Source organism: Epinephelus fuscoguttatus, linkage group LG22 (genome assembly GCF_011397635.1).
Source record: "Epinephelus fuscoguttatus linkage group LG22, E.fuscoguttatus.final_Chr_v1".
Classification (NCBI taxonomy): Eukaryota; Metazoa; Chordata; class Actinopteri; order Perciformes; family Serranidae; genus Epinephelus; species Epinephelus fuscoguttatus.
In genome coordinates this window covers 19,866,934-19,888,531 of record NC_064773.1, presented here as the reverse complement: position 1 = coordinate 19,888,531, position 21,598 = coordinate 19,866,934, and the positions used below count along the sequence as shown (strand labels likewise).

At 42.3% G+C, this 21,598-nt stretch overlaps 1 protein-coding gene across 5 annotated transcripts in view; it reads right to left on the bottom strand.

Moving 5' to 3' along the window:
- grm8a (glutamate receptor, metabotropic 8a) overlaps nucleotides 1-21,598 on the bottom strand; it is a 337,827-nt gene that overhangs the window by 204,478 nt on the left and 111,751 nt on the right. For all 5 annotated transcript variants that reach the window (XM_049566773.1, XM_049566771.1, XM_049566775.1 and 2 more), the window contains one exon: nucleotides 9,517-9,733. In XM_049566773.1, the coding sequence (XP_049422730.1) occupies nucleotides 9,517-9,733 (217 nt within the window). The remainder of the gene's footprint in view (nucleotides 1-9,516; nucleotides 9,734-21,598) is intronic.

Here is a 21,598-nt window from a genome sequence, read left to right as displayed (position 1 = left end):
CCATCTTTCCACGTGCATGTCTCCAAACTAGTGTTTATTTTACGTCTATTTCTGATTTAGTCTCAGTTTTTAGACAAAAATGCTTATTAGTTTTAGTTTAGTTTTAATCAATAACTCATAACATTTTATTCCAGGAGGGTTTTGTATTTTTTTTTTTTTTTTTTTTATTAGTCATTTTTAAGTCATTACTTTTATTAAAAATCTTTTTTTCTTTTTAATCCAATAAGGCTTATACAGGTATCAGAAATTAGAATCAAGGTGGCAGGTTGTATTAAGTGTTGAATTTTATTTAGACATTTTGTTCTACAACTACAAATCATTTCTACACATTTCCAAGCAGAGCTTTTGGCAGGTTTAAAGGATAAGCACACACTCACTGATCATCATTTCAAAAGTTAAATATATCTCTATTTATGGTCTTGAAAATTTTAACACCACAACTAACTCATTTGAGACCACAACTAGGATCTGTATTCAGGTTCATTGTTAACTCTGTCTTACCAATCTCACTGTGAAGAAGCAGAGAAATAACATTATTTCAGCCTGGATTCTTTCTAAATCTGCAGCGTTTTAGTCTGGAGGTTTAAACTTGTGTTCTCTCACAGATTTCATTTCAGTCAGACCACTGAGTTCAGACTGTTAACTCACAACACAGCCTCCTACCTGCCTGTGAAACAGCAAGCAAACCACAACGCTTCTCAAGGTAGCTCAAATCTGAGTGCAGTTCTGTTGGGATCAACCGATGTGGCCACTTGCTCTGCTGCCGTTGAGCAGCTAACAGGTGGAGCTAGCTGCTAACAGCCACCACTGCAATAAACAAACTACACACATCCATTCGAAACCCCATCATCCACAATAAGACACCCATAGCTGCTTATTTTCTGACAAATCACAGTATACAACTTGCTCTAGTGTCTGATGCTGCTACGGTTTGAGTGTTTCACAGGCTAGCGAAAGATCCTGGCACCGACTATGTACTGGACTTTACCAGCCTGTATGCAGTCCGATCTCAAACCGCTCATACAGCGTTAGAAATTCACTGCAACCACAGCCTTTCTCAACCTACTTTTTTCCAACATTTTTCTAACACATTTCCTGAAATATCCTCGTATTCTGTTTTCCTTTCTTCTCATTTAGTCCCATCTCATATCATCAATTAATAACAAATCATACATTTTGTCATAGTTTTTTACTGTCAAATGTCTGTTTTCGCACACCAAACTTTTTGTCTTCGCCATGGAAAAAAAAGGATGTTGGCGTTAACATTTTTCATCATAGTTTTCAGTAAAGAAATTAACACTGTTCTGAATATATGTTTGCAGTATAGTTGTGCGTTCATGCATGCTAAGTTATTTCAAATCTTGCCTGGTTTACCAAAACATCCTTTGCAAGGGGAGGAAGTATTTTGGGGACAGAGCTTTGGGATGGAACTCGCAAAGCACCTTGAGGTTTTTGGCGGTGTTGTGCCAACATTCGTTGTTGTCATTCATTTTAACCGTGACCCCAGAGCCCTTCTGCAGACAAAATAAGAAATAAAAAAAAAATAAAAATAAAAATAAAAATATATATATGAAAATAAAAAAAACAGATGAGGAAGGGAAGGGAAAAACTTGAAGTTACTGGAGCAGAACGGAGAAGAGGCTTGAAAGTGCTTTTAAGTTGTGCAGGCAGATTCTTTTTCCCAAAAAACACAGAACACACACACACACACACACACACACACATCAAAACAGCACACAGGCAAAAAACACACACCGACACACAAAACCCACTTATATACACACATAAACAAATATGCATCGATGAAATCACAGCGCAAACACACATACACCTTGCCAATATAAGCTTCACAAACACACACATTCCAGGACATGCGCGCACACACACACGCACAAGCACACACACACACCTACATGTACCAACCAGTGCAATAATATTGCTGAAATTACTTTTGGGGCTTAGCAGCAACTGGCTGAGCTTTTTTCTCTCCCAGATCTCTTGGTGGACTCGAAGAGGCCAAATAGGGACGGAAAATAAGAGGACACACACACACACACACACACACACACACACACACACACACACACACACACACACACACACACACACCAAAACCCTATTTCTCTCTCACTATCTGTATGTCTGTCTGCCCAGCACTTGCTCTTGCTCCGTCATAAGGGAATATGAGGAGTTCTCACCTCTGTCAAGAAAACCACTGAAGCTGAAATGGACACAATACATCAAATTTATGGCACAGAGGAACATACAGTACAGGCACTAACACACACTTAAACATGGTGAAACACCATGAAAAAAAAAAACACATACAGGCTGTAGTGTGTGTTGCGATCTAACTCTGAGACTTAAACTTGCCGATATGATTCAGCTCAAACGAGGCAAATTCATGTGTCTGGCTACAGGGCCTTGGAATGTGCTATGTAATGTACTGCGTGTCAGCAAAAACTGCTTTGCGTGGGGCAAATCTAATTATGCCTTCAATTCCCCTCCACTAGTAATCACTGAGACATGGCTGAATATATGATGGTGGTTTTACAGGTTGATAAAGAATCGCAGGCAACCCCAGAGTTTCCCGGATAAGAGAAGGTAATTTCTGTTGAACTTAATATTGAGGCGGCTGGGGAGAATTGCTAAAAATGGCCATTTCGGCTGGATGGGATGAAATTCACAGAGCTGCTCAGGGTAATAATTACCATCCCTAGATGTCCTCTGGCAATACTAATGCCATCCACAGAGGGCTGTTAACTCCTAATAGATATTGTCAATTCCATCCAGGTGAGAAACTGGCAACATAAGGCTAACATAAGAGGGATTATAATAGAATCTGGAGACTTATGTTAATGATCTCTTCAAGATCATTTATATTTAAGAGTAAAATCACACTATTTTCAACAGAGCAACAAAAGCAAATACTGAATTGTTTCACTTCAAGCAACAGCGCTGCACAGTCAGTGTACTCATCGTAGACAAAATTACACACAGGGATGTACAAAAACATATTTAAAGGTTTAAGAAATACGGGAGCTCACTTTTACAAGGACGAGCACACCGTAAACCACAAACCAACAGCATAAACAAGTCTACAAGCAACTGAGAGTTTTGGGCCTTTCATGAGGACGACAAAGACGGCTTCACCTTGAGATGAAAACCAAGGCTAGCGTAATTAGTTACAAATGGATGGGTTGATGTTTGCGCTCCCCGTGCATGTGTCTGCGCGTGTGTTGATGAATAGTATCAGTCTTAAGTTGTGAGGGGAGTGTAATCAAGGACAAGAAACGCAGAGCTAAATCGACCCGAGGGAGATGCGTCGTCAGTTGGATGCAAGTTAGAAAGAGTGTGTTTGTGTGCCTTGAACAGCGTCTTCTTGAGCATCTATCTGTTTTTTTTTGTGAGGCCATGTGCGTGTTAACAAAACTTTGTGCCTGACATATCACTATAATCACCTTGTGACACACTTGAGAACTCTTTGTGTCCCAGCTCTTTAACAGAAACCTTACTATATATCATTATACAGGAGTGAAAAATTAGTTGTCAACATCTGTTGACTATGACGACAGCTGGAGAACAACCAGACGCAGAAATAGGATGTAGGCTCCACAGGATGATTATTTTCTTTGGCAACTAGCACATTTTCCCCAAATGATGTTCAGATTTTTATTATCTCAAATAGGGGTGTGCACGATTAGTCATCTAGTCGATTAAAAGTTGTGTCCCATGCAAGTTAACACCAGAAATACCAGTTGGTTAAACTTATTATTAAAACAACCCAGAGGAAAACAGGAGTAGTTGTCAATGGGGTGCAAGGCCAGTGGCTCTCATCATCTTCCTCTCTCTTTTTAACACACACATGCACAAACACACGTGCACATCCACACCAGTCAAATGGTCTAAGTTTAAGCTCTCGTGTACACGTCAGGGAGATTAGTCCTTAGGGAGCATCCTGATTCTTAAATGGCTTGAAAACTAGTGCATTTAGCTGCTGTAAATGTAAAAGAAAATCTCCACGGGAGAGCAAGCCCCCAGATTCCTCTGTATTTAGACTATGTGTGAGAGAGCTTGTGTTCAATATAATCACTGTAATCAGAGTGCAGTACATTTCACTTCTCATAAAACATGTAAAACATATCAGTCTTTTGGTCTCTGCTCTTTTAGTACAACCCTATTATAAATCATTGTATGTATAATGCATGTTTTATGTAATATAATCAAAGTCATTACCCCAGATCATTATATTATAAGAATGGTGCTGAAACTGTGTAGAAGAGTTACTAACTCATTTCAGTGTCCTCATGAATAATAATATATGCTATGATTTCTATAATGCAAGCTAAGTGATTTTCCAACCCAAGTGTGGTCTGAAAATACTGCGTACATGCTTATAAATAGACGTATATTATGTATAATATGCATCACAATGCATTTCAATTAAAGTATGATTCTTCTCGTCTGAATAAAACAACATAAGCCAGTAGCAAGACTTGGATAATGACGAGGGCCGACTCCATTGTGGAGGGCAAGAGTGGACTGAAAGCGAACTAAAGAGGCAAAGCTAAGCAAAAAGGCGGGAGATTAGTTTAGAGCCAGAGAACTAATTAAATGAATCTGGAGATAAACGTTTAATTATTTTCTCTCTGCCCTTTTTCTCCTGCTCATTTTCTTCCCTTCTTCATTACTGCCTCGCAGAGCGTCTGTGGAGCGGCCAGTGTCAGGGGGAGGTGACTGTTCTGAGCCAGTGAATTCAGCACACACACACACACACACACACACACACACACACACACACACACTTTCTCTCACTCCTTCACTTCCTAACCCAAAGAATCACCCACAGCCTCTCTCATTGACAAAAACTCTCCTTCACTCCCACACACACACACACACACACACACACGCTTGCACACACACATCCTCTCCTCCTCCATCTGCAGTGTGTCTGAATGTAGATGTGGTAGTTTTAATCCCAGATGCATTCCACGGGGAGGTGAAGAAGGGTACTGGAAGGAGAGAGGGCCGTGACTTGATTTAAAAGATTCCCTCAGTAAGTATGCTGCCACCTCTTGTTTTATAGTACAGTGATCCATATGCTGCGAACACAGCTCGATATAGGAGGCTGTAGTCTCACGTCGGGGCAAGATTCAGCACCATATGCTGCGATTTCCACGGTGTGGGTGAGCAGCAGGGTAGCAGAGACTACATTCACATTTCAGTGCTTAAAGCTCAATTCCAATGATCTCCCCAGATTCAATCTTTCTGCCCAGACTGCTCACATTCATGTTTGATAAGACCCATATCTGACGTCAGTGTGAGCAGATCTCTGCCCTGAAACTCCTCATATGTGGCCAATAATGTCACATATGAGGAGTGGCCAAAGAGGTGTGGGCGTGGCTTGGAGAGGAATAAGGAGTGGTTGGGCAGCGATGTGGAGGGTTTCACGAAGGAGCAGTTCCTCCAAACCTTAGGATATCCACAGCTACATTCCAATACCTCTGTCAGCACCTCACGACAACACTGTCACAGCATGTAGGCAAGCTGTCAGAGAGCATCAGGCAGTCGGACCCTACTGGCTGACGACTGGGGTGATCTACAACAGCTGAGGTACGGTTACGACAGCCTATTGTAGTTTCAACGGACCGCTCTGACACTGTATGGAGGGTGATCTGTGCCTGCTCAGTGAAGTATGGCATGGAAAAGCAATGGATGTACAGGAAGAACACACATGGATTCTAATATGGTCGCTCTCACAGCGCTCACATGGCCAGTGATCGGCCAGTGACCACGTATGAAAGTGCCCCAGATTGGAAAAATTGGATTTCTATGTCCACACTCAAAAAACAGATTTGGGCCTTTTAACAGGACCACAGCTGCAGTGAGTACGAAGACCATCCTTGAGCACCTCTTTTGTGGGGCTTCAACTGTCTGAACAATACAGTGAAACACTACCAGATATGATTTTGCAGAGAAAAAAGGAACGCTGGGAAAAAAAAATACCTTCAGGGAATCAAAGGACTGGTAGAAAAGAGAGAGATTACCCGTTTCAAGAGGTCTCTTTGATGTAGGATGTGATGTGGTGCACTCTTTACCACTACAAAAGGACACTACCTTCTTGCGTGACCTTTGAAACCACTCCCTGACAAATCTCCCCCAAGTTGGCCTTTGCATTATCTGTTCATTAACCTTTAATCACGCAGTTACTTCGGGTTTATTGTGTACATAAGCAAAAAAAAAAAAAAAAAACCACTGCATTATGCATCCTGTTTGTGAATGGCTACTAATGATGAGTAAAAACATTTGGCCAATGCTCACTGAGCTGTGTCTGTTACTAGTTCTGCATGACTGGAAAGCCATGGCTTGGGGTGACAGCACACAGGCTGCATACGCTGGAAAAGTCACGGTGAATATATTTCAGGATGTGAGCACAGCTGAACGAACATGTTTTACAGTTGTACTGCCGGATCTACACAGGATGAGGAGACTTTTGAAGCGAAATATGTTCAATACAGGAAGTAATGGTGACGATCGTATAGTTCAGCGATGATTTGTAGGTGGGAGTCTTCAGCAGAAGCAGCATATCCAGGGTTTGCATCCATTCGTTGCTGTAACCTCAAAGTTATTTCAAGTTTTCCCTAAAGCAGTCCTTTTGAAACAAAAAAGATTTTGCTGACTGCCGCGTGCCTGAAAAATTAGTCGTGCAGAATTTTCTACACAGCTCCTCCTGGGAGTGGAGCAAACACAGCAGCTGTGGAGCGGCAAGCATAAGTAGGACATATTCCGTTTCAAAGGCTGTATCGGAGAAGTAAATATTGAACTTTTTCCAATGTGTTAAATAAGAAAGGAAACAAGACGAGTGCAGGGCGACTGAGGCGGAATCGAAGTGGTCCTGTTACTTGCGCTGGAACCCTCGCACACACACGCCCTGTAACCTCCTGACTCACGCTAATGAGACTCGAGGATCTATTCTGAAACTTTCTGGCGATTAATATGTATGCACTCCCACGCACGCGCTCACACATTGTCAAGAATCATCAGTGAACGATTACACACCAATTAATATGGATGTTTGGTATCAGTATGCAGAGTGCCTTGTAAGCTGCAATCATTACACTGCAATCACAGAATAATCACCTAGAAATTCCCTGTGGCTCTGCGCGTGCGTGTGTGTGTGAAAGTGTGTGTGTGAAAGTGTGTGTGAAAGTGTGTGTGTGAAAGTGTGTCTAAAGACGTCCACCTGTGTCACTATATGAATGTCTTTGTGTGTGTGTGAGTACATTCGAATATATCTGTGTATGTGTGTGTTTGCAGGGGCAGGGAGTGCTGCGCATCTATATTAGGACCCCTATCATTATTCTGTCCCTGTCCCCACTTCCTTGTCCCATTATTCTTCTATTCTCTGTGTGTGTCTCCCCTTCTATTTCTCCCACTCTACAGCTTGATTCATAACTATAGCACACACACACACACACACACACACACACACACACACACACACACTCACTCTGAACTCTCCCTCTTCGGTCACATTCTCCTCTCCCATCCCTTCATCTTCTCAGTTCTGTTCACGTCTGCAGAGCCGCAGACTACACAACTGACTGACTGCTGTCACAGCATGTAGCCCTCCCATACACACATATATCAGGCAAGATAGTGCACTATCTGCTGACTCCCAGAACACAGATACACACACTGCTGAGGACTGCTTTTACTCCTTACAGTGGCACACACACTGATCTGACACCACAGTAAACATCTATGTGCTGACTGCCACAGCACACAGCCCAAGGCGAGCCGGCTCCAAACACGCACAGAGACGGGGATGGACCGATAGACGGCAGCCCAAACGTGCACCGAGCTGTCATCTCTACATCAGCGCATCCCGAAAAAGCAATGGAGGGAAAGACAGGGAGGGTTAAAGGATCAACCAAGGGCAATAAAAATAGAAAGATCCCAACTGATACTCCCTCAAATGGATTATTTACGTGCCTTTAGTCCCGTCAGTCGGTAAATATTTGTCGACATCCAACGCAATGTGTTTTCAATAAACATTTGAGACATAAACAGGGAAACCGACACCATTTTGATCTGTCAACATCACTTGGAGGATTTCATAAACTGATTTGAAGCAGCGTTCACCCAAACTTGATGCTCTCAGGACCACAGGGACCGTGCTTTTAAGTCTTATATCAAAACAGACAAGCGATCTGTCTCTCTGTGTTTCTCTCCCTTTCTGTTTCTGTCACTCCCATTTACTCCACTGTAATTTACTCTCATCTCTCTTGCCCTTATCAAATGAAAGATTGAACATGCCAACATATTAGATGGTGTTCAACACTTAATAATGCTTTATTCTTTCTTTTGTCACTCGCCTGTGCATGTTTGGAGCATGTGCGGCCAATTCCAAACCACAACACCCCCGGCAGCAAATATCGTTGACATTCACTTATCCACTCCGCTTATCCAACAGCCTGCAGCATTGTTAAAAACTACGTACATATAGAAGCATAAAGGAAACAAAGACCGCACTTGTCCATCAAACGCTTGCTGTGATAACTCTCCATCTCCGCTCACTCGCCACAGCCTGCAATCTGCAGCCTGCAATTTACCCCAAGTGTGAATTTTCCCCGGAGTTCCCCCCAGAGATTTAAACAACAGGTTTCTGCTCTGTTCTTGTTATTGTTCTCTCCAAATTACAGGCTTAAGCCACTGATCATGCATCACACCCAAAAGTACACTATGAATAGCTATATCATAGTTATTATATCCTAACAGACAGAAAACAAATGGCAAACTTGCTTCCTAACAGATTTTATTGGTAGTGTAGGCCTCCGTTCAGCTCTCGTTGAACTCCATTCAAATTATAAACACCACCAAATGCTTCTGTGAAAGTATGACACACCACTTATAGGAAAAGTAAATGCTCACCATTTTCTCCTTAAAATGCACACCACAAAGTCTCAAAGAGTTTTTACAGTATAGAAAACACCAATGCACATCTTTTGATCTACTGTATTGACCAAGATTCGATAATGTCTTTGCCCCTGGAGCTGAGATTAGGGTTGGGTACCAAACTCGGCAGCTTTAAGGGTACTGACCAAATTACGTCAGCATTACCGTGTACCTACTCACATTAAATCCATCGGTGGCAAATGTCAGAACCTGAGAGCACATCTGGGTGACAACACCGGGTTCAGACAAGGGGCAGAAGTGCCCTGACATGCTCTGAAGCCTGGTAGCCAGCCATGGAGCTCCAAGGCCAGCAACAGAGCACTGCAGAAATGTTGGGCTACGCTGACGAGTTAGAATATTGTAACCCTACTTTTAACAGGTAAAACTGCAACCTAGGATTACAAAATGCCAGTCTCATGAAGACAGTATTAATCATTTTACTAAGAACTTCACAGGAGTTCGTAGACCCTACCTTAACCCTTAAACTTAAGACCACCGGTCTACATTGCAGGTGCGAACCACCCAACATCAATATATCATAACACTCTGAGCTCCTACCAGTTTCTCTGGAGATCTGGATGAAGGCCTCCACGCCGCTCTCTCCATAGTTGCCCTCTGAGGCTAGAGTAGACACGTAGTTCCACTCCATCGCCGTGACGATGTCCATCATGGCCTGGGCCTGGTAGGAGTCCGGCGGTACCACGCGGGAGAAGAAGTCATAACGAGTGTTGTCGCTCAGTTCTGGGGCTGTGGAAGCGTAGCTGATCTGGGGGATCTGGATGAGAGAAAGGAAGCAAGAAAATCAGACATTGAGGCTTGAACGATTGTGATACGGTGTCACTTTTCCGTTAATTGACTTACAGTCAGCAGAGTAAAATGTCTTAAGGTTGGAGTGATGTTTAATTTAATCGTTCAATTTCATTTCATATTTATTATCCCAATCAATTCCTTTGCCAGCTAGTAGATAAAAATAAAGGTTAGAAAGAAATGAAAGCCAGGCTGTGATAGTTCTCATCTACTGTAAGCCTTCATGCATAGTTTAAGATGTATATGTAGGAGCAAGGTTATAAAGGCTTCCCACTCCCTGCGGGATCGCTGTGATTAATAATTCTCTGGGATGTGAGGAGACGTTGTCATTGCGAGTGTTAAAATTCAACTGCAGCACTGTCGACGCATTGTTGGCTCAGAGATGTGAAAGAAGCAAACAAACAATTTGAGAGTGAACAAGTGTGGAGGGGAGAAGCAAGAATGGTAAATAATTGGGAAGCGGAATGTGAAATGAGATCGAGAGGTAACAAAGAGGGAAGCTGGTGATGCAAAGTGCTGACATTTTTCGACGGGGGTGTCGTGGGCCGACAGTAGGGGATGTTTTGACACGGGGAGGACGGACACAAAAAGAGACAGCGGGGACCAGCGAGGCGGACGGACAGACAAAAAGCACAACAGGCCGATGGGAGGATGGAGAGACAGAGGTTGACAGCATGACAGCACACACACACACACAAAAAAAACACACGCAGGTATCGCTAGTGATAGGTAGCGTAACGGGGGAAGATGTTAGATGGCTGACAGGCGGATTGATTTTCCCCCCAGACAGAGGAGGACAGCAAGGAAAGACCCTGTGCCTGCCAACACGTACACAGATGTTGGACAGATGTCTCATCGGCATTCAATGAGCGAGACTTAACTGCCAATCTACACCGAAACATAAGGTGTGTCAGCTTTCTGTTTCCTACACACAACCACAAATATAAATGTCAGCGATTGCTGAACACAGCAAAACTCACTGGGACTGCATGAATAGATTCAAGACGGACAGCAAGTGTGGGTGTGAGTGTGTGTGACTGGAATGTTTCTGAAGCCCATCACTCACTGTCTTTATTCCCTTTGAGCGTCATCTGAAGTCCCTGCCACCCTGCATCCGTGCTTGTCTTTGCCATTTTGAAAGGTCAGGGATCTTTCCTGAGTTTTGCAGGACTTTCTAAACGGTCCCTCCACTGCAGTGAGAAGGTGTAAAATTGCACTGAATTCAGGAGCATATTTCCAAAAGATGTATTAGACTTTCTTTGGCCGCATCAATAGCAAAAATCTTAGCCAAAGCCAGTATTCATTCACCTCCTCGAGCCAAGAGCAAACAGCCAAAATGTTTTTCATCCAAGACATCGATCAATGTACACCACTAAGTGGACGGCATCTCTTCTTTTTCTCGGGTATCTAATTTTGAAACTAAACTATTTTGTTCTTTTGTTTCTCAGTAGTTTTAATAATCTTCCATCTCTCTCAGGGAACTTGGTGGGAGTTCAGGTTTAGGACACTTGAGTACTCTGTTATTGGTCCTCTCTGCCAGGGGAATAGAAGTGGAAACTTTCATAAACTTCAGGACGTGCATGTATAATTCATAGACGATAGAGATAAACAAATAAAAAAAAAAAAAAAAGAGTTGATAAAAAAAGAATCAAAGCTGGGCCAGAACAGGGAAACAATTGGTAAAACAACTTGCGTGCGTGTGTTTGCGGTTTTTCTGGCTCTATATGGATAATGTGTATTTGTGTTTGTGTGTGTGTGCTGATGTGTGTGTCTGTGCTGATGTGTGACTCCTCGTCTTTTTACTCTCTGCGCATCCAAATAGGTGAATATCAATTTCAAAGAGAAATGAATGCATGGTCGCAGGAATAAGATATTTGTCTGTTTACAGCAGCGATGGGAGAGTAACCCTGTGACCTGGGCAAGCCTGGTACTTTGATCTTTTGTTATTTCACTCTGCAGCTGGGAAACTTGGAAAATGAGACATATGCAGACACAAACACACACTTGTGTATACTGCACAGTCCCCTTGTCATATTTCCCGAGTCATTACAGAGTAAGAGGAGGAGAAGCAGAAAGAAACCAAAACAGATTCGGTGACATCCGATATTGCCTGCTGCAGGCACAGACCCAATACTGTCTTCCATAGACACACCTATGCTTGCTTAAAAATGAGTATTTTTCTACAGATATTTCTAAAGCCGCACAACCGCAAATTCCCCAGACACACATCTAGAGCGTCTAACGGCATGTGACACGAGTTTTGTAAATCATTCATGTGCTGTGAGTCGTGAGTGACTCCATCCTTCTTCAAAGCAAGTAGGTTTGGAGTTGTAGTTAGAGGCAGGAAATTAACAGCTTGGTTCCCCCACATCGCTGGGGAAGAAGATTATACCTCCAATCCCCCTAATTCTATTTGCTCTAATGAATGTTGCAGTGTGTGTGTGAGAGAGAGAGGGGAAAATGCAAGTGTGTTTGATAAAAAGGGAAATGGTATGTTTGTGCTGTTGATTGTGCCATTTTAATCAACACTCAAAACACTTTCTCTTTGTCACACACACTTTTCAGTGGGCTAAAGTAATGTTTCAAGTTTCTGACATATAACAAAGTTCAAAGTTCAGTAGCTGGAGGGATTATGTATCTCATCTGGCCTGGGAACGCCTTGGGGTCCCCCAGGAGGAGCTGGAAAATGTCGCTGAGGAGAGGGATGTCTGGGGTGCTTTGCTTGGCCCATTGCCCCCACAACCAGGCCCCGGATAAGTGGATAAAAATGGATGGATGGATGGATGGATGGATGGATGGATGGATAGCACCCGAAGAGACTGCTGGGCAACCAACAACAAAAGAGACTCAAAAGAAAAAACAGGCTGCACATGCACAAGCCTCATAAAACGCAAAATATATAGCCCCCTGCTGGGTTTTCCATGCATTCATTTATTTTTGGTGACCCAAAACTATATAATCATTTACTGCCAAATCTTGATTTTCTTTTTTTAGGAGTTGCACCATCCATTAGGAGCGCTGTTCGAATATATACCTTCCCACTACTCAAAGCACCAAATTCCCAAAGCACAGAGCGTACTCTGGGTATAGACAGAGCAGCCGAAAGCAAGGCGCAGGGAAAGTGAAACATAACCGTTCAGGAATTCATAGATATACACTCACCGGCCACTTTATTAGGTACACCTGTTCAACTGCTTGTTAATGCAAATAGCTAATCAGTCAATGATGTGGCAGCAACTTCATTCACTTAGGCTTGCGGACATGCCTCAGACAGGTGAAGCCAGACAGGCTGGTCTGAGTATTTCAGAAACTGCTGATCTACTGGGATTTTCACACACAACCATCTCCAGGGTTTACAGAGGATGGTCCAAACAATAGAAGAAATCCAATGAGCAGCAGTTTTCTGGGTGAAAATACCTTATTGATGTCAGGAGGTCAGAGGAGAATGGCCAGACTGGTTCAAGATGAAAGAAAGGCAACAGTAACTCAAATAACCACTGGTTACAACCAAGGTCTGCAGAAGACCATCTCTGAACCAACACAGAGTCAGCTATGGCCACACATAGATTCTAATTCTGTAGGAAACACTGGCCATTCATATTCCCCACAGGATGAACTGTAATCACTTAACTTTTCATCTAGCACCATCATCGGGCCAGAATCTATCTTTGCCCAATACTTCTGTTTATGAGTTTATCCATCAGTTTATGCCTGTCCTTACAACACTATTTTGGAGCCACCTTATACAACATAAATATACACACAGCACTTCAGTGTTTTTCAGTGGCATTTGATAATCAGCAGATGTTAAATATCTGATCCTACAGTATGTTCCAAGGTTCCAGATTTCCAAAGTTTGTGCATGAAAGTTACAGGCTTGTGATACTGCAGTGTCCACCCTCTTGTGCTATTCTCGGCAGAGTCAGAGGGCCTCTGAACCAGCACTTAGTCCCTGCACCTCTTAACTAAGCCTCATTAGTCTTAACTCTTCTCTAGAACAAACAGCCAAACTATTTCATGTGGTGTGGCTGCCATTGAACAGCAATTTGGCCAACATAAAAAAAAAAATTAAATCTTTGTTATTTTGCCTAAGTAGAGAAATGACCACGATGAAAACATGGAATAGATTTCCCTTGGCCATAAAATAGCAGATGAATTCTTAATTGAACTGTACTCCCCTCCAAGCAAAGACTATTGACAAAAACACAAACTAATATTTTTCCCTCCATGACAACAATCAATGCACACCAGTAGGCTGATGATGTCTCATTTTTCTAAGCGGTGGAAACAATTTTTGTGATCGAAACACATCTTTAATAGTGTTCACCAAGAACTTGTGAGTAAACACTTGAGGAGTGAAGCCAATATAAATCAATATCCTTGAACTCCTGCCACCAACAGACACTCAGGTTCGCCCCGTCTATTCCTTAATGGCTTTGACGATAGTGGGCAACAGTTTCATTCCTCTCTATAGATCAGGCAGCATCCCACTGGGGAGCTGAACAGATAACAGCCAGATTTGGACCTTAACAGAACTAAAGAGGAAAGACCGTGGCTTTTTGTGTGTCTTTCCTGCCAAGGACCAAAACTGAGGATATTTAGTCTATGCCGTTTCGCTCATTTTCAAATAAGGAACCAAGGAGAATACCTTCAAAACATGGCAACAATATTAAATTAGAAGGGCACTTGGAGAGTGCTGACCTCCACCAAGGCCAAATGTGCTTTCTCAAAATGTTGACGAAAGTGACAAATAATATCTGTATCCACCCCATGATTCGGATCTGCTCCAAAATGTAATGGGTCTCCCTTGACCCATTCTTCACCCTTCCACCAAGTCTCACAAAAATCAGGCCAGTTTTTTCCGTAGCCCTACTGACAGAAAAACAACCACACAAACCAACCAAACTGAAAACTCCTTGGCCAATTCAACAAACGATGCCAAAGAGTAGTGACAATGCATCTCATACATGAAACTGCTCCAAAGTGAGTAATGTGATGTGATCAGCAACCAGTGCTCTACTTTCAAGCTAAAGAAACCTATAACCAGCTAAGAGTGACCTTTTGAAATGCCACTTGGAAACTCTAAGGGAAATCAAAGATACCTGAGGCAGTATAAAGGCTTCTAGTCTTAACATTCTCTTAAAGAGATACTGTAGTTTCCCTTTGTCATGTGAAGACCTAAAGGAAGTGTCTATGACCTGAATTGGTCCAGCCTGACTCGTGGGAATCACCGGAGGCCCCAAGATATGATATTATCACGATACTTAGGCCATAATCCAAAATTACTGCGATTTTAAATGTTTTGCAATATGCTAACTATTGCAATAACATATATTGTAAATTATTACCGTTTCTCTACTGCAAATTATGTCCCCAAAAGAGACTTAAACATCTGTTTTCAGTTTGTTCATCTCACTTTAATCGGTTTTGTTGCAGCAAAATGTACGAAGTGGACTGAAATAGCAAAAGATAAGTATAATTTGTATTTGCAATATTATCAATTTATATAACAAAAATAATCAATGCTTTGCGTCTGTGTATCGATAAAATATTGCCATGCAAAATATGTGAAACTATGCTGCACCAGTTTCTTCCCCTAGCCCTAAACCTGACCAACGTTAAGCTGTCTTATCTTACAGAGTGAATAGGTGTTAATGATAACACGTGGTTATTATGCATCTGTATATTGATACATAATTGTGTGTGTGTGTGTGTGTGTGTGTGTGTGTGTGTGAACAACGTGGGAATTCACACGTCATGACTATGCATGTGTCTGTGAGTGCACGTTTGTGTGTGTGTGTGTGTGTGTCTGGTAGTAATGGAGCTGTCGGGGCCAGAGTCTGAGCTTTAGGTTGATAGATGGCAGTGGTCTGAAGCTAATTAACCCCACTGCATTACACACATACACAGCCTCTCTGTTACACACACCCGCAGTCACACACAAAACAGTGTCGGAGAGAGGATTGGATATGTTGCAGAACTTGCGCACACACACTCACAGTTACAGTCAGGGTCGATGATGGGGATTAAATCAATTAAACTCGCATCAAAGTGTAGATGTCCATACGCATATACACAAGCTGGACGAGCATTCAGTTCACCTGACCTGTTTTCAATGAGTCCACCTTTTTATATTTAGACTTTTGTATGGAGACAAATTGTAAAATATTTAGAGCAGTGCGGACCACAGTATCTTTTTCCAGATCGAGCTGGAACCGTTTTTGACCGAGATATCAGAGGACGGAGACCGAGAGACGGAAAGCACACATACTGTAAATTGATCTGGCTGTGCCGAGCCCTAGTTTTGAGTCAGCCCAGAGAGTTGTTTACTTGCTCAAAATTTGACTCAGCTCTCAAACAGCCAGCCGTGGTCTGTGTCTAATGAGGAGAGGACTGGCACAGTGGGACCTCACCAAGTTAATTTACCAGGATCAAGACTGCTGTGGCTGAAAGTTAGGTGTCTGTCTAACCCTGTCGTCTCTGTCTGGGTCCATTTGTCTGTCTTTTTCTCCTCACTCTATGACCCCTTGCCTCTGCATCTATCCTCCCATCTATCTTATTTCACATTTACTCCTCATTGCTTCTTTTTGAGAAATTTACTACCACAGAAACTAATACCGATAGAAAGACTTCTTGTACCTCTTCCTGTGTATTTAGTCACATTTTATACTGAAAATCCATTAACATTTGTTCCATCAAAGGGATACTTTGCTGATTTTCGACCAGCTTTGTATCATAGTAATGTGGGTAGTATTTGTAAATGCACTACGGTTAACAGCGTCCAGATTATCATCTCATCTCTCAGCTGGCTCTCGGGCTGTTGCTCCAAATATAGGTTGTGCTTCTACATTTTTGTATGCCACCACCACGGATGCAAAGAGTATAAAAGCACATTGTCTGTTTCTGTACTGCCTAATTATCACCTAATATGTCTTCAGAAACATATTTTAGTGCACTGTTTGGCTGTGATATGAGAGTTCGTGAACAGGAGGCCACAACATTTCCTGCACTGTAAAAACGGAAGCTGAGAAGACTAGGATCAAACTGTAAAACTAAGCAGGGCTGATCAAATATGAACCAAGACTCTGATACTGCGTCAAATTGTTTCTTACCAGCCGGCAGTCATATCATTTCCTGTGGAAAAACAGCCAAGCTCATACTAAGTCATCCACCAGCAGGAGTGTTTATTTGTGCAGTGTGGCGCAATGCATTCTGGTAGTTGTAGATTTTCTACATCTTGAGCCAAAGCGAATGCCACAGCCCCTTTTCTGCGCTTTCTGTTCCGTTCTTCATTCTTTTCAACCTTTTATTAAAGCTATATGATGTTTAGAGAGATAGATTGAAACACTAAAATCAATGACCTAACATACTTTTTTATGGCTGAACCATTTCATCAAATGGAAACATTCTACATATCTTGTGCAATCTCATTTTATCTCCCCATAATTCTAAAATCTAAGAAGATAATATCTAGTCTAATACACCTATCAGCCAACTCAATCACCAACTGAAACATCGGTGTAGACCAAGTGCCCCCCCTCATGGCAGCAGTACTCCCCAAGTAGCAGGATAATGCACCATGCCACACTGCAAACATCGCTCAGGAATGGCCCAAGGAATGTGGCAAAGATCTCAAAGTGTCACCCTGGCCTCCAAATTCCAACACACTGGTGCCAGACACCGCAGGACACTCCCAGAGACCCTGTGTCCATGCCTCTACAGGTCAGAGCCAAGTCCAATCCAAGGTGGCCCCACCTTGGATTAAGGGTACATCTGGGCTACCGGCACATCACAACAATCCTTGAGCAGATTGGGACCAGGGAAATTTACAAGCCTGGCTGACACCTTGAGCTTTTTGTCACGCTCCACAGGCCATTTCTAAACAGTTTTTAGAGCAGAAAAGCATTTAAAAAAGCAACTTTAAGAGCTGGAGAGATTGGGAAACAAAGAAAGATCACCTCATCCTTTCCCACCTCATTGTTTCTCTCTCGGTATCAGAAATGCTACTTTAATTGCCGCTAAACAACAGTGATATTCCTTTTCCTGTCTCGGTTTTACCCCGTGCATGCTCCCCACATCACAGGATATGCTGAATAGAATAGCAGCCTGTAATTTGTTTGTTGACAAGCAAACAAAAACAGATAGACAAGATGAAAGAAAGACAGTGAGGCAAAGTAGGTAAATGGAGGATACTTCACGAGAGCACAAAGACAAAAAAAGGGGGCTGAGAGAGAAGAGGAAACAACAAAAAATACCGCATATTTAAGGTAGGCAAGGAGCAAGGAGAGAGGAAAGATGACACAGAAACATTTATTGTGTGCAAGGAGAAGGAAGAAGAAGCGAGTGAGAAACAATGAGAGGGAAAGATGACAGAGAGATGTGTGTGTGGGGGGGTGTGTTATGCAGACACATAGGAGACTAAAGAGAAGGGAGGGGAAAGAAAAAGAGAAATTAAAGAGAAAGGATGAGAGGAAAAACTGTGGGAGGAGAGAGGGAGGCCGAGGAGAGAAAGACAGAAGATGAATGAAGGAAACTGAGATAATTGATGGGAAACAACAAATGGAGACAGGACGCAAAGCAACGCCGATTCCTTGAATAGGACACAACAAGAGAGATCTGAGTTGAACAGAAAGCAAGGGAAGTGAAATGAGACGAGTGTTTAAAAAGCCAAGGGGTTAAGAAAAGAGAGGGAGGTGACACTGATAGAAGATGAAAAACAAAGGGAATGGGAGAGAGACTTTTATGCAGAATGCAAATGAAGAGAACAGAAGTGACAGAGATGAGATTGATATAGGCGAGAGCAAAGAAAGTGGAAAAGAGGCAAAGAATTACAAAGAAGAAACTCAGATAAAATGACAGAACAAGACAAGTGGACGTAGGGTCTGTTTTAAAATGCATACTGAGGCTCCATTTAACCCCTTCTTGCCCACATGTGTCACTCCGTAACTTAAATAAATCACCAATATTAGACTGCTGCACACAATCTCAGTGGTGGTGGTGTCATAGAGCAAATCGACGACTCTCCATCCAGCTGCGTCAAAGACACAAAATCTGAGATGGTAACAGTTGAATCATTGGTCGTCTTAGTTTTCCACAGACACTAAGCTTATCTGGAAGTTCTACATATATGCGAAGCACTAAATTAATGGCCCAGTGAGGCATTGATTCCCTGGAGTTTTTCAGCAGCCGTGCAGAGATTGTAGCAGATAAGGTGTTAGTCTGGTGGTGGTAATGACTCTTCCCCACTGCAGCTATGAAACTCACCCAGCAAGACCACCTCACTCCGCTTCTTTGTTTCAGAAAGCTCAGTTTTACAGCAGCCATCTACAGGCTGAGCATGCATCATGCGGCATTAAGCATCAATAATGAGCAGTCATCATCACTGTTAATATAACCGTTAGCTTAACTGTCATCTGCCTGTATCTGGGTCTCGTGTTCTAGTCGCCTGTTCTAGACTTGGTTACACACGCTAACAGACTGACCAGATCAATAAAAAATGTTTCATTTCTCTGTAGGGTCCTTTCCATAATGTTGTCATACACTTATAATACCAATTTGAGCCTGTCAGTAGAAAACCAAGCACTTCTAGTGGATGTAAACTGACGGTCTAAAATGTCTCGTACGGATTACATTGCAGCTTGTTTTGCCACTGCAGCTGAAGTGATCTCTCTCAATACTGGACCACTGTTGCCTCCATGAGTCACATAGACACAGCAAAAAAACAGTTTCCTTTTCAAATGGCTAAATCCTTGCAAAAGAAAGCATCACATAAAACATTAAAAGACGTCTTAGCATGCAGGTTTCTAGCTCCAAGGTTACTGCTGTTGTTTCACGTGCAGCGCTAAAACCAAGTGTGCAGAAAGGCGTCCCTGCCTGGAGCAAAGTGGTCGATCGACCAACAAATAAAAATTGCCTTTCCGAGAGCCACGTTGCTAGCGTGGCTAAAAGTGTCAATACATATCAATATATAAATATGTTTTGGGTTCTTTTCAAAGCTCTAATCATATGGAGGGCAACACAGGAAAACACACAGAGGCACTTCAAGGCCATAACACAGCATAGAAAAATATTTCAGGTATAATTAAATGCCCCAGGAAATATGAGATGGAAACAGACTTAAATCAATTTATATCATCACTGTTTCCATAGCAACAATATAAAAAATACTTGTCAATCTAACATTGGTTATAGAAAATGTACTGTAATATTTCCTGTAACTTGTACAAGACGAATTCACACAGGAAGCAAAATCTGTATTATACTCAAGTTTACATTATCATTATCCCCTCCAATATGATGCACGCATTCATTTGTAACTCCACTCTACACAACAGAAACACTAAACAGTACCATAAGTGGGGATGGACAGCGTTAACTTCCATTTTTTTTCCTTTTAAATGTGAATTAAACAAACAGAACAAATTCTGCCATACGTGGTCACGTACATGTACAAATACCAACACAGCCTCCAAAGTTCTTGACCGGAAAGGAGACAGAAAGATGGTAGGTAATTTGTGTTGAAATTTTTACGTGACAAATTACAGACCTGGCAGATTCACTCAGTTTAAAATCACAGACGACCTCTGCAATCATTATGAATTGCCAGAGGTCCCCAGGTGATACTAGTTTCGTGTGAATAGGGCTTTAGTCACAGATTGGAACAGCAATAAGTAGTTTCATGTGGCACCTGGTTAAAACTGTTGTATCTGTAAGGATTGTAAGACCGAGACAAGATGAAGGCCTGGATTAGTCACTGGATTGAATTGCTTGAATTGACTGCTTATAGGTCTGCTTCAAGTTTGCTTGTTCCTTTTAACCTGTCAATCTAAACATGCTGTCACCAAATCCTCAAGATTCTAGCCACTGGTTTGGAAAAGATTTAGTTATTTTTACACTGAAATGATATCACTATTAAGCTACAGAAATGAAATGGATAACTGAGCTTGTTACATCTGCCAGAGACTCACGGATGGTGTCAAGGTAGTTCAGGTAGTTGACGCTCATATACTTACATTACTGAGTCAGACATTCTGTTCGCAGTGTTACAAAGTGGGGATGTGAACATGGAAAATACAGGATGGAACCTAAAATTGAACCCTTCACACCCCGGCAGGTATTACATGCTCAGGGTGACAATGAATTAACCACGGTGACATAGAAAGCTCCGCTGGAGAGGCAGGAGCTGAAATACCAACCTACCGCCTCAGTCAATTTAAATTTCAAGAGGAAACCTATTAAAGGCTGCACGAAATTTTTTTTTTTACAATTGTAGAGATGGATCTGCACCTGCTGCTGGGAGAAGGTCAGAGGGTTGGCTGGAGGACAGGGTATGACAGGTGACTGAGGTGTGGTGGTGCTGGTGATAGTGTTATCATCACACATACACACATATAAAGGCACACACACAGGTTTGGTGAAATTTGTGGCATGAGCAGACATGTGACTTGCTTGCAACATCTGTGTCCGTGCACATACACACACACACTGAAACACACACACACACACACGCAATCACTGCCAATATCTGAGAGGTGAGGATGGCCAGAGGGCTGGAGGCCAGGGACCCGAGGCTACAGCCTTTAATATCTCTTTATCGGTACATTATCACTTTCTCTCTCACACTAACACACACGCCTCTATAGCCTGGTATCACACACTTTGGAAATGACACAAATTTAGTCACACACAGAACAAACAGCCATCTGTCTTCACCTGCTTTTCAATGCCGTGAATACAAATCTAGTAATGATACCCATTAAATACTGAGTGACGCAAGTCTACTCACAAACAGAACCAGCAGTTGATAGACAATGATGTTCATCCCTTCTCTTTT